The 13,242-nt window shown below is 41.3% G+C and overlaps 1 protein-coding gene across 3 annotated transcripts in view; it reads right to left on the bottom strand.

Moving 5' to 3' along the window:
- Window positions 1-13,242, bottom strand: part of ARHGEF28 (Rho guanine nucleotide exchange factor 28) — a 311,840-nt gene that overhangs the window by 76,518 nt on the left and 222,080 nt on the right. For all 3 annotated transcript variants that reach the window (XM_060093040.1, XM_060093041.1, XM_060093042.1), the window contains 5 exons: window positions 5,173-5,228; window positions 4,059-4,107; window positions 1,822-1,966; window positions 1,618-1,745; window positions 242-382 (listed from right to left, as the gene is read on the bottom strand). In XM_060093040.1, the coding sequence (XP_059949023.1) occupies window positions 242-382; window positions 1,618-1,745; window positions 1,822-1,966; window positions 4,059-4,107; window positions 5,173-5,228 (519 nt within the window). The remainder of the gene's footprint in view (window positions 1-241; window positions 383-1,617; window positions 1,746-1,821; window positions 1,967-4,058; window positions 4,108-5,172; window positions 5,229-13,242) is intronic.

Below are 13,242 nucleotides of genomic sequence, written 5' to 3'. Positions count from 1 at the left end.
TACCAGGTACAGACAATGCCTCATTTAAGCCTCACAACATTTTAATCATTATCCCCATTTTACAAAAGGAAAAACTGAAGTCCATGTGAGTTAAATATTTTATCTGAGACCAAGTAACTAGGAAATGGTAGAACCAGGATTTGAACCTAGCCTTGAATCCAGGTATGTATGGTTTCAAATGCCATGCACTTTCCTCTGCACCACACTGCTGGAGCCCAGAGAGAATGTTTGAAATGCTTACCAAAAATGACATCCTGTCTTTTGATGACATCCTTCTCCTGCCTACTACAAAATGAGGGGTCCACCGCCAGACTCCAAGATTCTGCTTCAAACCCTTGGGCATCACTGCTGAGGTCACTCCACAGAGACGAATCCACGACATCTAATGTGCGTTGAAGAAAGAAAAGAAAAGTCAGAAGTGGGTGAATACACGTAACACAAACAGACCTTCACAAGTGCCCATGTTTATGGATTCATCACCCTAAAGAAACCTGCTATGAACATAGAAACAACTAAGCCAAAATACTGTGATAGGCAATTGAAACATCTGAAACCAAACAAGTGAAGTGGTTCAAATCAAGATCGCCCTCATGAAAGCAAAGCAGAATCAGGTATTAAAATAGTGATTGTGTATATGCCAAAAAAATATATATATATATTGAAGATTCTTTTGTTTGTTTTTTTTTTGACTTGTCCTATTTTAGTTTTATTTTTGGTAACCTGCAGAGTCCACGATGTGCTCACAGAATCTTAAACCCACTGATTTCTTTTGCCCTGGGTTGCTTTGCGCTGTTTACTCAAAACTGAATCTTGTACTTGTCCACTTTATTTGCTCTTTACTTGGCTTGCTGTCCTTAATATAAACATGAAGCAGGGTATAAGGCCTCCAGTCACATGTGAGTACAGATTTTTCTGATAGACTTTGACAACACACATATACCCCTTTCAGGAAAACTAAATTCTATTTGTCCAAATGGCACTCCTTAGAGATACTCTAGCTCAGAGAAGTCAAGATGTGATGACAATGGATTTAAAATAAGCAGATTCCTGGGGAAGAGTCCACCCCCTTCTCTCATCACTATTCTCCCTTCATTTGGTTTTCCTTTGCCTATTAATAATGCTAGGATACAACAAGCAATTCCCCAGATTGTCCTATCCAAAAACATGTTTTTTTAAAAATGCTTTTATTCCCCTACAAGTAGGAGGCAACATATGGGGATAAATATCTCAGAGATCCAGGCAAGTCCAGTCTTAAGTAACTGAAACATATATTTTTAATGTATGATCCTATACCAATTCATCAATAGCTGTAAAACATTTTTAAAGAAGAACAAGCACATATTTCTTTCTCTTCATGACGTTTATGACATATTCTTTGGGGAATATGTCCCTTTAAAAAGATGCATCATGTTTCCTTGGTCACTATCTGGGAGTCTCCTCTGTGGCTCAAATTGCATTCTTTTTAATCAGAAGAACCTGTAGCTAAGTGACACCATGAAACAGAATTCTTTTAAAAAGAATAAAAGAAAACGTTTCCATCTTACATCCTTCAGAAAACATTCCTTTCGGCAAATGCTCACAGAAACCCAAGTAAATGCAAAGGCGTCTTCTTCTCACCTTCCATTAAGAAGGAGTCCGTGGAGGGAGGTGAGCCCATGGGCTGGAACAGCTCATCAGACTGAGACTTGCTTCTCCAGGTGCTCCCATCACTTTCGGACTCCAAGGCTGCCCCTGACCTCCTGAAGCTGGAAGGACAGGGAGAAAAGTCAGCCCCGGCAGCAGCTCTGAGACATCAAGGTGTAAGACCACACTGAGCCTTACCTTTCCAAGGTGATGCCTGGAACGCTTCTGGACAATGGTTGGACTTGCCCTGCTGTTTCCTTCCTCCCGGTCGGCAACCCGATAGGCATGGAGGAGGAAGGGTGCAAGGAGAGCCCAGGCGGTGGGACGTCTCTAAATGAAGAATCTGGAAATCAGAATGGATGCTTCATGAGGTTTCCATAGTGGGCAGTAATGCCAACGAGTAAAGATGTCTCTTAAAAGCCAGAAGCTGAACACTCCAATGGCTACTTCTAATGTGTCACAAGCCCAGACTTGAAACTAGTCTCCCTGCCACATCCCAACACCTGCTTCAAATGTCCCTTCCAGTTCACACCCTCCTGGTACCCAGGCTGCAGGCCTGCTTCAGCATATCCACTTGGAGACTGTGGGTGGCTGGAATTACACAAACAGACAAGAAAATGGAATAGGGAAACACTGGGATTGCTTGCCCATAAACCACTGCGTGTACTCCCTAGAGCCAGCTTTAAATAGATACAAGGTGTTATTAGCACTATTACTAGAACGTACACTGTGTGTATAAACAAGCACACACACACACACAGAGCATGTAAACAGATTGGAACAATGCTGGGGAGTCTGTTCTTTACGGTATAAGAATGTCAGGCAGATGAAACCTTCAAGCCAAGCTGGGCTGTTCTCTCTCACATATGGAAAATGAAATGATGCTTCAGTACCTTTCTGGTCAGTTTGAAATGTTATGGGCATCCACGCATTTATATTTGATGTGTATTAAAAAGTGACTCTCCGAAAATATTTCAATCCTATAATATTATGTGCTTGGCACACACCTTTCTTTCTTTTTTTTTTTTTTTTGCGGTACGCGGGCCTCCCACCATTGTGGCCTCTCCCGTCGCGGAGCACAGGCTCCGGACGTGCAGGCGCAGCGGTCACGGCTCACGGGCCCAGCCGCTCCACGGCATGCGGGATCCTCCCGGACTGGGGCACGAACCTGCGTCCCCTGCATTGGCAGGCAGACTCCCAACCACTGCCCCACCAGGGAAGCCCGGCACACACCTTTCTTAAGTAAAGGGGAAAAATACTTATATGGAACCCTAAGATATTACAAAGGATTCTACACATGTATGATTTAATGTTATTCCTAAGTTAAGAGGAGGAACAGATGGTATTCTATCAATTCTAAGATGCTTTTAAATTATTTTCATGCTTAACCTTATGAAATTGAGGAGTACGTTCCAACTGAGGTCAAAAGGACTTCTGGTGAAGAAGCAGGAGAGTAAACAGTGTCACACTTGTTACTGCCTGCACTAGTTTACCCCTGTGTAACATCACACAGTCACACGTCACCATTAATTTGCATATTTCATTGACCCCCCCCCCCCCGATTCAAGTGGCTTTTAAAACACTGGTGACATATGGCAGCACTGAAGTGAAAAGTGACCACAAACTTAAAATGCCTGCCACAAGGCAAGCTATGTAACATTTGAGGCAAAAGAAATTGCAAAATTGCTCACATCAAATCAAAGCATTTTCACTCAGGAGGACAATGGTGTGCCTGACCCTTGCGAGCAATGTAAAGACTGTCATGGACTGCCAATTATCTAAGAGAAATTGTTTAAATTTCAACAATGTATTAATTCAAGAAAAAGAGTTCAAGCATATGCACAGAAAACTCAGGTATGCCCTGAAATTTCAACTGCCATCCTAATGCAGCTGATGAGATCACAGCCTCAGGCAGGGCTACGAAAAAGTATCAGGTTGCTCTGATAATGAGCAACAGAGACTGATAAGAATCTATAGATTCTCAACTTGAAGACTTTTTCCTAACTTTGTGATTCTTAAGAAGCATATGGTATGTATTGGTCAAGATAAATATGTGCCACTGCTAGGAAAACATAAAATTATGTACATTTAATGTAGTGTTTCTCTTTTCCCCCAAAAGGCTGTTATCAATAGTGCATATACACTAGTTCGCATCTTAAAATTGAGGCGACATCATAATACCTCCTCCATTCAGCCTTCCCTAATATAAAGATCATATAGTACATGTAGCGCAAAGGCTAGTAGTCTGCCAGAGTTTATGACATTCTTGACTTCTTTGTATAACTAAAAATTATGCCAATTACACCCAGCATATGCTATGAAAGAAGGAATAATTGGGCAAATGAGAGAACAAAAGGATGGGGTATTTTACATTGGAAAAAATGTGTGTATGTATGAAACTGAAAAAAGTTCTTGCCGTTTTCCACATCACTTACTTCCAAGGATGGTCTGAGGTTTGTTCTTAATATATTTCACTTGGAATTTCTGTAAAGAACATTAGAAACGCAGAAAGTAAGATCAAAGCACCACTGGACTACAAGAATGTCCACAGTTACACAGAACAGGCTTCTTATCTATACCATTTTCTTTGTTATTTTATTTCAAACAGAGGAATTCAAAGCAAAAGACATAAAACACAACAAAGAGAAAAATGTTATGACAATGAGATGAGCAAGTTATAAGGAAGGTGTGCCTCATGAACACGTCTCAGCAAGATCCCAGCTTTAGTAAAAGCCCGATGGAACAGAAAATCTCCAGTTCCTGTGTGCAAACTCAGGCTCAAAAAGGAGTTCTTATCAGCGCTGCCTTTCTCCTATTTGTTCTTTCTGTTCCTGGTTATTCCTCCCGCCTACAGGACACAATGACCTTGAGCACTGAAATGTCATCCTCAACTCTGTGACCTGACACAATGTGTGTTTCAAGTAACACAGAGTTGGGGACTCCATGCTTCCCTCTGAAGGATCATCATGCTCACTCATGTGCATTTCTGGCATGGCTTTAGAGTGGGAGACAAAGGAACGCAATGATAAATACCTCCATCTACTCAAGCCCACCCCCAAACACAGAGAACATTCCTCTAGTCCAGTGGGACTTACACTGTGGTCCCAGGATCAGCAGCGTCACCTGGGAACATGTTTGAAATGCAAATTGTCAGAATCCACTCAGACCTACTGGATCAGGAATTCTAGGAGTGGGGCCCAGGTATCTGTGTTTTAACAGGCCCTCCAGGCGATTCTGATGTGTGCTGATGTTTGAGAATTACTGCTCTAGACTTCATTTACATATGCTCACGGTTTGCACTGGTAAACCAAGCAGGTCCTGACAGGAAGCCTAACCCACCCACATCATGGAGCGTTCCCTCTACTTCTACAAGTGCATAGTTAACTGAATAGGTATACACTTTGAGCATGTGTTATTTTATCACTACAACGACCACTTTAAAAATAAATCTAGACAGTAATAACTAGTAAATCTAAAAACCTAAACAGATAACACAAAGCAACAAGCTGCATACAAGCATGTAATATTCACACACGACTGAGAGATTACCTTGGTACATGGAGAGGCGGCATCTTTACAGCCCTTATGTACATTTGCATTACAGTCTGGAACAAAAGGAGAAGACAGAAAAGTGTCCATCTTATTTAAGTTAATCTGCAAAGTGAAATGCATACGGCTACATCATGCTTTTAAGGGTCATTATAAAAATAACACATAAACATTAAAAATATTTAGAAAACTTAAAAAAGAAAGAAAAATATTTAAATCACATGTAGCCCCACCACTGGAGCAGAACATCTAGTAATGCTTTTTGCATTAAATTCTATTTTGTCTGATAATAACATGGCTACATCTGCTTTCTTTCCCTTAGTTTGTCTAAATACAAGTGTATCCTTTTGCATTCCTCTACTTTAGATCTTTCTGAAAATTAAACCTTTAGATATTTCTTGTCAGCAATATAACGCTGTATTTTCTTTTCTTTTCTTTTCTTTTTTTGCAGTATGCGGGCCTCTCACTGTTGTGGTCTCTCCCATTGCGGAGCACAGGCTCCGGACGCACAGGCCCAGCGGCCATGGCTCACGGGCTCAGCCGCTCCGCGGCATGTGGGATCCTCCCAGACCGGGGCACGAACCTGCATCCCCTGCATCGGCAGGCGGACTCTCAACCACTGCGCCACCAGGGAAGCCCAACGCTGTATTTTCTATAATCCATTCTGACAATCTGTTGTTTGCTTGTTTGTTTTTTGGCCGAGTGGCTTGTGGGATCTTAGTTGCCTGACCAGGGATCGAAACCAGTCCCTGCAGTGAGAGCATGGAGTCCTAACCACTGGACCACCAGGGAGTTCCCTCTTTGTCCTTTTAAAATTAATATTTTTAGTTATTTGTATTTTATATACTCTTTTACAATTTATATGGTAATCAGTGCTCTCTTTGGATTATTTTGTCCATCTTATTTTGTGCTTTATATTGCTTTCTTTTCTATTTGTATTCCTCTCTGGCTTTCTTTGGATCAATTAAATATTTTTCCTAATTACTTTCTTAATTTTTACAAGTATGGGACATATTTTTAGCTTAATAATTTTTACCCTAGATATTTTGAAATTCATATTTAACTTAGTAAAATCTGAAATGAATAGCTTTACGGTCCTTCAAACCACACAAGGATATTTGAATATATGAACCTCACTTCCTCTCCCTCTTACGTGTTCATCTTGCTGCTTGAAGCCCAGTGGACAGTATTAATGTTTTACACTGTCAATGTTCTTCATTCTTTCCTGCATCTCCCATCTTTTTTCTGGATTGCTTTCCTTCTGTCTAAAGTACATTCTTTAGAATTTCCTGAAGTTCTGTTGGGGGTACACCCTCTGTAGCCCTTCCTCGGTGTCCTTGGGGGACTGGTTCTAGGAGCCCCTGGGGATGCTCAAGTCCCGTATATAAAATGATGTAGTACAATGAATACAGTCGATTCCCCTATGGGCAGACTTAACTGCCAATCGCACTGTTAATATTTTAGTTTCCTTGGAGAGATTTTTTCCCCTATTGCACACGGTCTTATCGATTATGAAACCTGAAATCATGCATGACATACACTTCTGTGTCTGCCTGAGAACTCAGGTACTACTATATGCCCTATATTAGTAAGGGACTTCTGACATATGGCAACTGCCTGCTCGCACCCCAGGGAGAACACCTATGAAGACGGAAAGAAAGAAAAATGCACAACAATGCTAGAAAAAATGTACTGTCAGGGTCCGAGAGAATTCCTACTAACTAGAGGAAACCAAATTAAAAGAGAAAAGTTAGCAGCTTGCCTACATTTTACTTCACGAAACACTGTGGCTGCATCTCACTGAAAGAAGTAAGGGAACACTTTGCCTGCCCCCTCGTGTCCGCAGGCTCAGAGAGCTCCCTGCATGGGGACTACCTCCTGCCAGGCTGCTGTCTTCTTGGCCCCTCTGCCCTCCCACCTTCACATCACCTACCACCACACCCTCATCCTGCCCACCCCCACCCCGAGACGCTGAGTGCAGATGGAGAAGCCGGAGGCTTATCAGAAACTTCAGGAGAAAAATCCTTCCACAAGGGTAGTAGGGCTCACTGAGGCCCGTCAAACAGTGGCTGCAGCCCCCTGGGAATTGAGCAAGATGCTGAGCCCACAACCTTCCTCCCGCTGTAGGTCTTTGGCGGCACCCAGCCAACACCTCAATGGCCAATGAGCAGAAGACAGGCTGGTCCACGTACTGGTCCTGCAGGCAAACATCAAAATGGCATGGCCCTCACCTCACCCCAGAACAAGAAAATGAAAGGATAAGGAAAAAAGCAGAAGCTAGGAGGCACCACAGAACAGTTATACTGAAAACTCACAGGAAGAGGGAGCCACTGAATATTATGAAATCCAGAAACGGAGAAGAAAAATTTGGATATTTGAAACGTGTCCTCCCTAAGAGACACAAAACAGACATAAAATAGGACCAAAAGGCCATGAAGGGAGTATAGGATGTGACCATAGGCCAACAGGATGACAGGGAAACGGAGCTTTGTGAGACGAGAAAGTACTACAAGGAAGAAAAAAGAGCAAGAGCGGAATTTAAACCAAATTGAGAAGATTCAATGTGACAAAGTATCAAAGCAGTGCTATGAAATTAAACTTGAAAGAGTCCCTCCAGAATGTGGAGAAAAAGAAGTGTATAATTATCAAACAAGATGTCATACAAATATGACAGATCACACTTCTCTAAGGAAGAAATCAGAAAAATGAGGTCAGAAGTAACAACTGACAGCTACAACTGACAAAAACGTTTAGAAAGCTTAAAAAGAACCCAAAAAGGCGAATCAAAAGGTCTTACTGTTTTCTAGGAAAAAATCATTAAATTATACCTATTCTATAGACACAGCCTGACAATATCCCTATGATCAAAAAATTAAAAGTCCTCAAGCATCTAGGCAAAAAAGCAGGTTCCCAGCAAGGGAATGAGGACAAGCAGGCCCCAGAATTTTCTACCGTACTATAATATTAAATGCCCAAATATAAGGGACCAGTGTTGGCAGAGTCTTGAGAGGAAAAGGTTTGACTGAAGAATTTATTTAGCCAGATAAAATTGGTTTTATTGTGTGAAAGAAGCAAAGATATACCCTTAGATATACAAGATTTCAGAAAACAGATTACTCCAATAACCTTCTTGGAAAAAAAATTACCTGAAATCTTATTGCCTATTAAAAGCAGAATCAAAATTAAGAGTTCAGAATGGATCAGCTTTATTGAAGGAAAAAAAAAAGAGCAAAAGTGAGCACTGAAACTAAAGAATCACATCTTAAAAAGTATTGTTAAGTAGAGACACAGAACTGAATACAAATATCAATTTTTTGTTGAAATAGAAAATTATTCCTGAAAGATTAAACATACATTATAAAAGTAATAATAATGAATTCAGTATACTCACAGAGGCTAGGGGGAAAAAAGGGTAACTATAAGGGAAATAAGAGTTTTCAATTATAAGCCTTACACAGCCTTAAAGTTATTATTAGTTAAGTATTAAAAGAGCATATCTTGCCAAATCCCTGAAGAAGATAAAAGACAACAACACATGGTCTAAATAGCTGAACCAGACATCAAGGAAAACAGCAAAGAACTATAAAAGATAGTTGACAGCTGTAAAATTAAATGTAAATAAGGAAAAAACCCTTATAAAACAAGGTCTCTCAGTTACATTAAAGATTACCTATAGCTAAATTAAAGACACACACCTCAAATTAAAAACACAGAAATAGGTAAGAGAAATACAGACAAAAGGAAAGCAAGAAGAATATTAATTTTAAACAAAGTAAAATTCTTATAAATGGCATTTAACCGCATTAGGGTAGTTTTAAGTTTATGAAAGTTAAGTATGCAGTGAAGCTGTGATTAGTAAACTTCTGTGCATCAAATAATGTAACATCAAAATATAGGTAGTGAAATCTATTTATAAACAAGGAGAATTTTATAGAAATACAATATTTGTGGAAAACTAGCAACTCAGGCTTTAATAAAGAAGAATACAGACACCAAGATTTTGAATATTTATATTATTTGTTTTATATCATATTGTATTTTTAAGATTAGAAATATTGATATTCATAATTAAAAAAATACACCATGAAGTAGGGTTATTTACCAATAACAGCAGTCTGAACGTTGTATTCTCCTACCCAATGTAAAAAACTTAATAACCAAAGTTTAAATGCCCAATACTCCCCTTCCCCCAAAATTGTAAATCTTAAAACTTCTAAAAGACTATGGTTAAAGAGGAAATTAAACATATACTCAAACTGATTCTAGAATTTAATCTAAGGCAATGATCAAAGATGTGGGCAGTGATATGTGGAAAAGAATGCTCCTTGCAACATGATTTACGTTGTGAAAAAACTGGAAAAAACTTAAATGCACAACTAGTAAGGAACAATTAAGCACATTTGATATCATCATCAAATGAGACATCAGCATACAAAGCTGACTTTTTTAGTGATTAGGAGGGATTCCGTAAAAATATGAAGAGCAATTTTCTCTAGGTGGTAAAAGTCTGGATAATTTTGTTTCTCCTTAAACCTTGTATCTTCTATGAATTCTGCTGCCTTTTTAAAAAAAATTAATGACCACTTTAAAAGCTAAATATAATCTAGGTACTTTCAGCAATTTCCATCTTCCACTAAAACTTTCATGACAACCCACTTGACCAACTCAGTGTGAACCAACATATTCTGTACTGCAAAGATCTGCCTTTCAGTGATCCCTAAGCTTTCAGTAGTCATGAACTACATATGAGTGTCTAAGGGCCCAGCTTTCCGGTAGCTGCTGTAGGGGATACAAAAGAACCATTATGTGACTATAGACCTCCAAGAACATAAAGTCTATGCTAGTAGTTAAAATCAGAAGAGGCTGTACATACCCCAGTATTAAACTGGATAGGATAAATAGATCCTAAGTGTGATGTGCAGGAACTCAGGCCACAGTGGTCAAGGAAGACCTCCCAAGAAGAGGCAAGAAATCTGGATGAAGTTGAGGAGCAGGGAAAACAGAGATAGGAGACTATCGTAAGTGCAGGAACAGAGGCAGGAAAACATGCACAGTGGGAGAAAAGACAACAGGCCTGGCAAGGCCTCTGGTTGTAAACCAAGGCTGAACAGGGAAGTGACCGTAGGACTAGCCAGCAGGATGCAGGTAGAACCGAACGCACATCTGAAAAGCCTGGGCTTAGTCCAGTAAACAAAAAAGAGAGAAGTCCTCAAGCATATGTGTGCAGATGGAAGCAGTGCTTCATTAAGATTAAGGTGGTGAAAGTATCCAGGATAAATTGTAAGTGAAAATACCTAGAGAGAGGGGAAACTAGAACAGTTTGCTGTCAGCAGTCCAGAGGTGATGAGAATCCACCAGAGCAGGAACGGTGAGAAAGGAAATGAAAGAGGGACCACGTGGACTGGGGTGCCAGGAGGAAGAGGAACTAAGAGTCAACATGCCCAGCGTTCGAGCTGGTACCATCAACACAGCAAGAACGGCCTTCTGTATGTGGACTGGAAGGTCGGTTTTAGACACGTTGGTCTGGGAGACAAGAAGATATTTGAGTGATGATGCCCACAGACAGGGTGTGACCAGGACAGTCTTGGTTTACACTGTAGCTCTGCCATAATGCTCAAATATAGCCACAAGTTACATGGGGGCTCAGCCTCTCTAGGCAACTAGAAATATGGAATTAGAAAGTGAGCGATAAAGACGTTAATCTGGGAAGAACAGGTTTCAGTACGGTATTTTAGAACAAAAGACTGGATGACTATACTTAGAAACTATACCCAGAAAAGAACAAATGCCCAAGAACTGAGTTTGGAGGGTACTCAAAGTTAGGAGAAAGGAAACAATACAGGTGGTAAACAGAAGAGTAGTGTGCCATGGAAAAGAGGACACCTACCTACACAAAGGGACAATAAACATGGAAACAGGAGAGAGATCAGTGAGTCTGAGAACAGTAACGAGGAAAGATGCTCAGGTCAAGAGCAGGACTTCTGTTAAGTAGTGGGGTCAGAGGCCAAAATCAGATGGTTAAGGAAGAAGTGGCAGGAATAGACGTCAGAGCAGTGAGTGGAGGTTGCCCAACTTGAGGAGTGTGTCTTAAAATGAGGGGAGAGAAAGGTCATGGATGTGGCTGGGGGGTACAGCTGAAGAGATCCAGCCCTATGAACAAGAGAAGAGCCACAACCTATGAAACATATGCCATCAAACCCATAAACTGACTGCTGACATGGGGGCAAGCCATTAACAACCCATGAACAGGGACTTCCCTGGTGGTCCAGTGGCTGGGACTCCACGCTCCCAGGGCAGGGGTCCCAGGTTCCATCCCTGGTCGGGGAGCTGGATCCCACACGCCACAACTGAGAGTTCGCATGTCACAACCGGAGATCTCACATGCCACAACTAAAGACCCCACATTCCACAACTAAAAAGATCCCGCATGCCGCAACTAAAACACCCTACGTGCTGCGGCTGAGACCCAGCACAGCCAAATAAATAAATAAAATGAATGTTTAAAAAATAATCCACAAACAATACTTTCGGCAAACTTCTAAAAAATTAGCAAATTAAATCACAGCTGAACTGCTTGATGCTCTTTGTGTTTTAATTAGTGGACTATGGTTTAGAGTAGTTTTATTATTACTATTATTTTGCTTGATGCTATCTCAGGTCACATAAAAGAAAGAAATCAAGTCTCCAAGGAAAGCCAAGTTCAAGCATGCAGTGAAACTGGCATCATTAAAGACAGTGTGAATGGATACATTTAAATTTTTAATTTAATCATTTTCTAGGAATTTAATGAAGAACTTTACATATAACCTTCCTCTGCTCTTCACCTCCCTTTGTACTCCCATCCCACCCCCCAAATGTTCCCCTAATTCTGGCCACCAACAAACACCATGAAATGGATTCCACCTGCCCGGGCCTAAATTCTTTTGCACTGAATTATTCTTTCACTCCATAAATAGCTACGAAGCCCCTGCTATGCAAAAGCATTGTTCTAGGCACTGTGGATATACAAGAGAACAAAATCAACAGACAAAAATCCATCCCTTGTAGGGTTTGTATTCCGGTGAAGGAGATAGGTAATAAAATTGATAAACAGAACAGAGAGTGAGTTAGAGGATGTTGAATGCTATAGTGGGATAAAAAGGAGGAAAAGGGGGAAAATGAGCCAAGCAGAGGGTGGTCAAGAAAGGCCTGACTGGGGGGTGTTATCTGAAGCAGACCTGAAGGAGGTGAGGGGACAAACCACACAGCTAGCTGAGGGGAGAGCACTGCAGGCAGAGAGAACCACAGGAAAGGCCCCATGGCAGGAGCATGCCTGCCGCCCGGAGTACTGGACGAACAGCAAAGATGCCAGAGGGACTGAAGCAGAGGATTGGGAGGAGTGGATGACAGGAGAGATCATGGGGGCCTTGCAGCCACTGTCAGGGCTCTGGCCATCCTCAGGATGACAGGAAGCCATTGGAGCATCTGGAACACAAGGACAAATGCCTTGACGAACTCGCTCGGACTGAGATTTTGAAAACTATGATTTTTGCAGTAAAAGCACAAGGACACCAGTTGCAAAGCTACTGAAATGATGGCTTTAGACCAGGGTGATAACAGTGGCAGGGGTGAGAAAAGGCTGACTTCCATATATATTTTGAAGACACAGCCAAGAGGAATGCTGAAGTATGTGGGACTGAGAGAAAGAGAGGTATATAGAAATACTCCAAGATTTCTGGCACGAGCATTTGGCTGGAATGATGGAACTGCCATTAAACTGAGAGGGTCAGCTTGTAGGTGGGCACAGAAGGGGGAGAACGGAGCTCCATTTGAGATGCTGTTTAGACATCCAAGCGGAGACATCAGAAGGCAGTGAGGTATAACAGTCTGGGTTCTAGGAGAGACTATTGTCTGTGGACACAAAGTACTGACTCAACCATCATGGGTCATTGCTTGCTGATGAAACCACACACAGACATGAAAACAAAAGTCTACATGAACACACTTAGCACTGGCACTATTCTCAGGGAGCTTACTGTTTGGGGAGGCAAAGCACGCAAGAAGACAGCACACATAGGGCCCGAGAACTTA

This window comes from Mesoplodon densirostris, chromosome 3 (assembly GCF_025265405.1).
Source record: "Mesoplodon densirostris isolate mMesDen1 chromosome 3, mMesDen1 primary haplotype, whole genome shotgun sequence".
NCBI lineage: Eukaryota > Metazoa > Chordata > Mammalia > Artiodactyla > Ziphiidae > Mesoplodon > Mesoplodon densirostris.
This window is presented reverse-complemented; position numbering and strand designations above follow the sequence as displayed.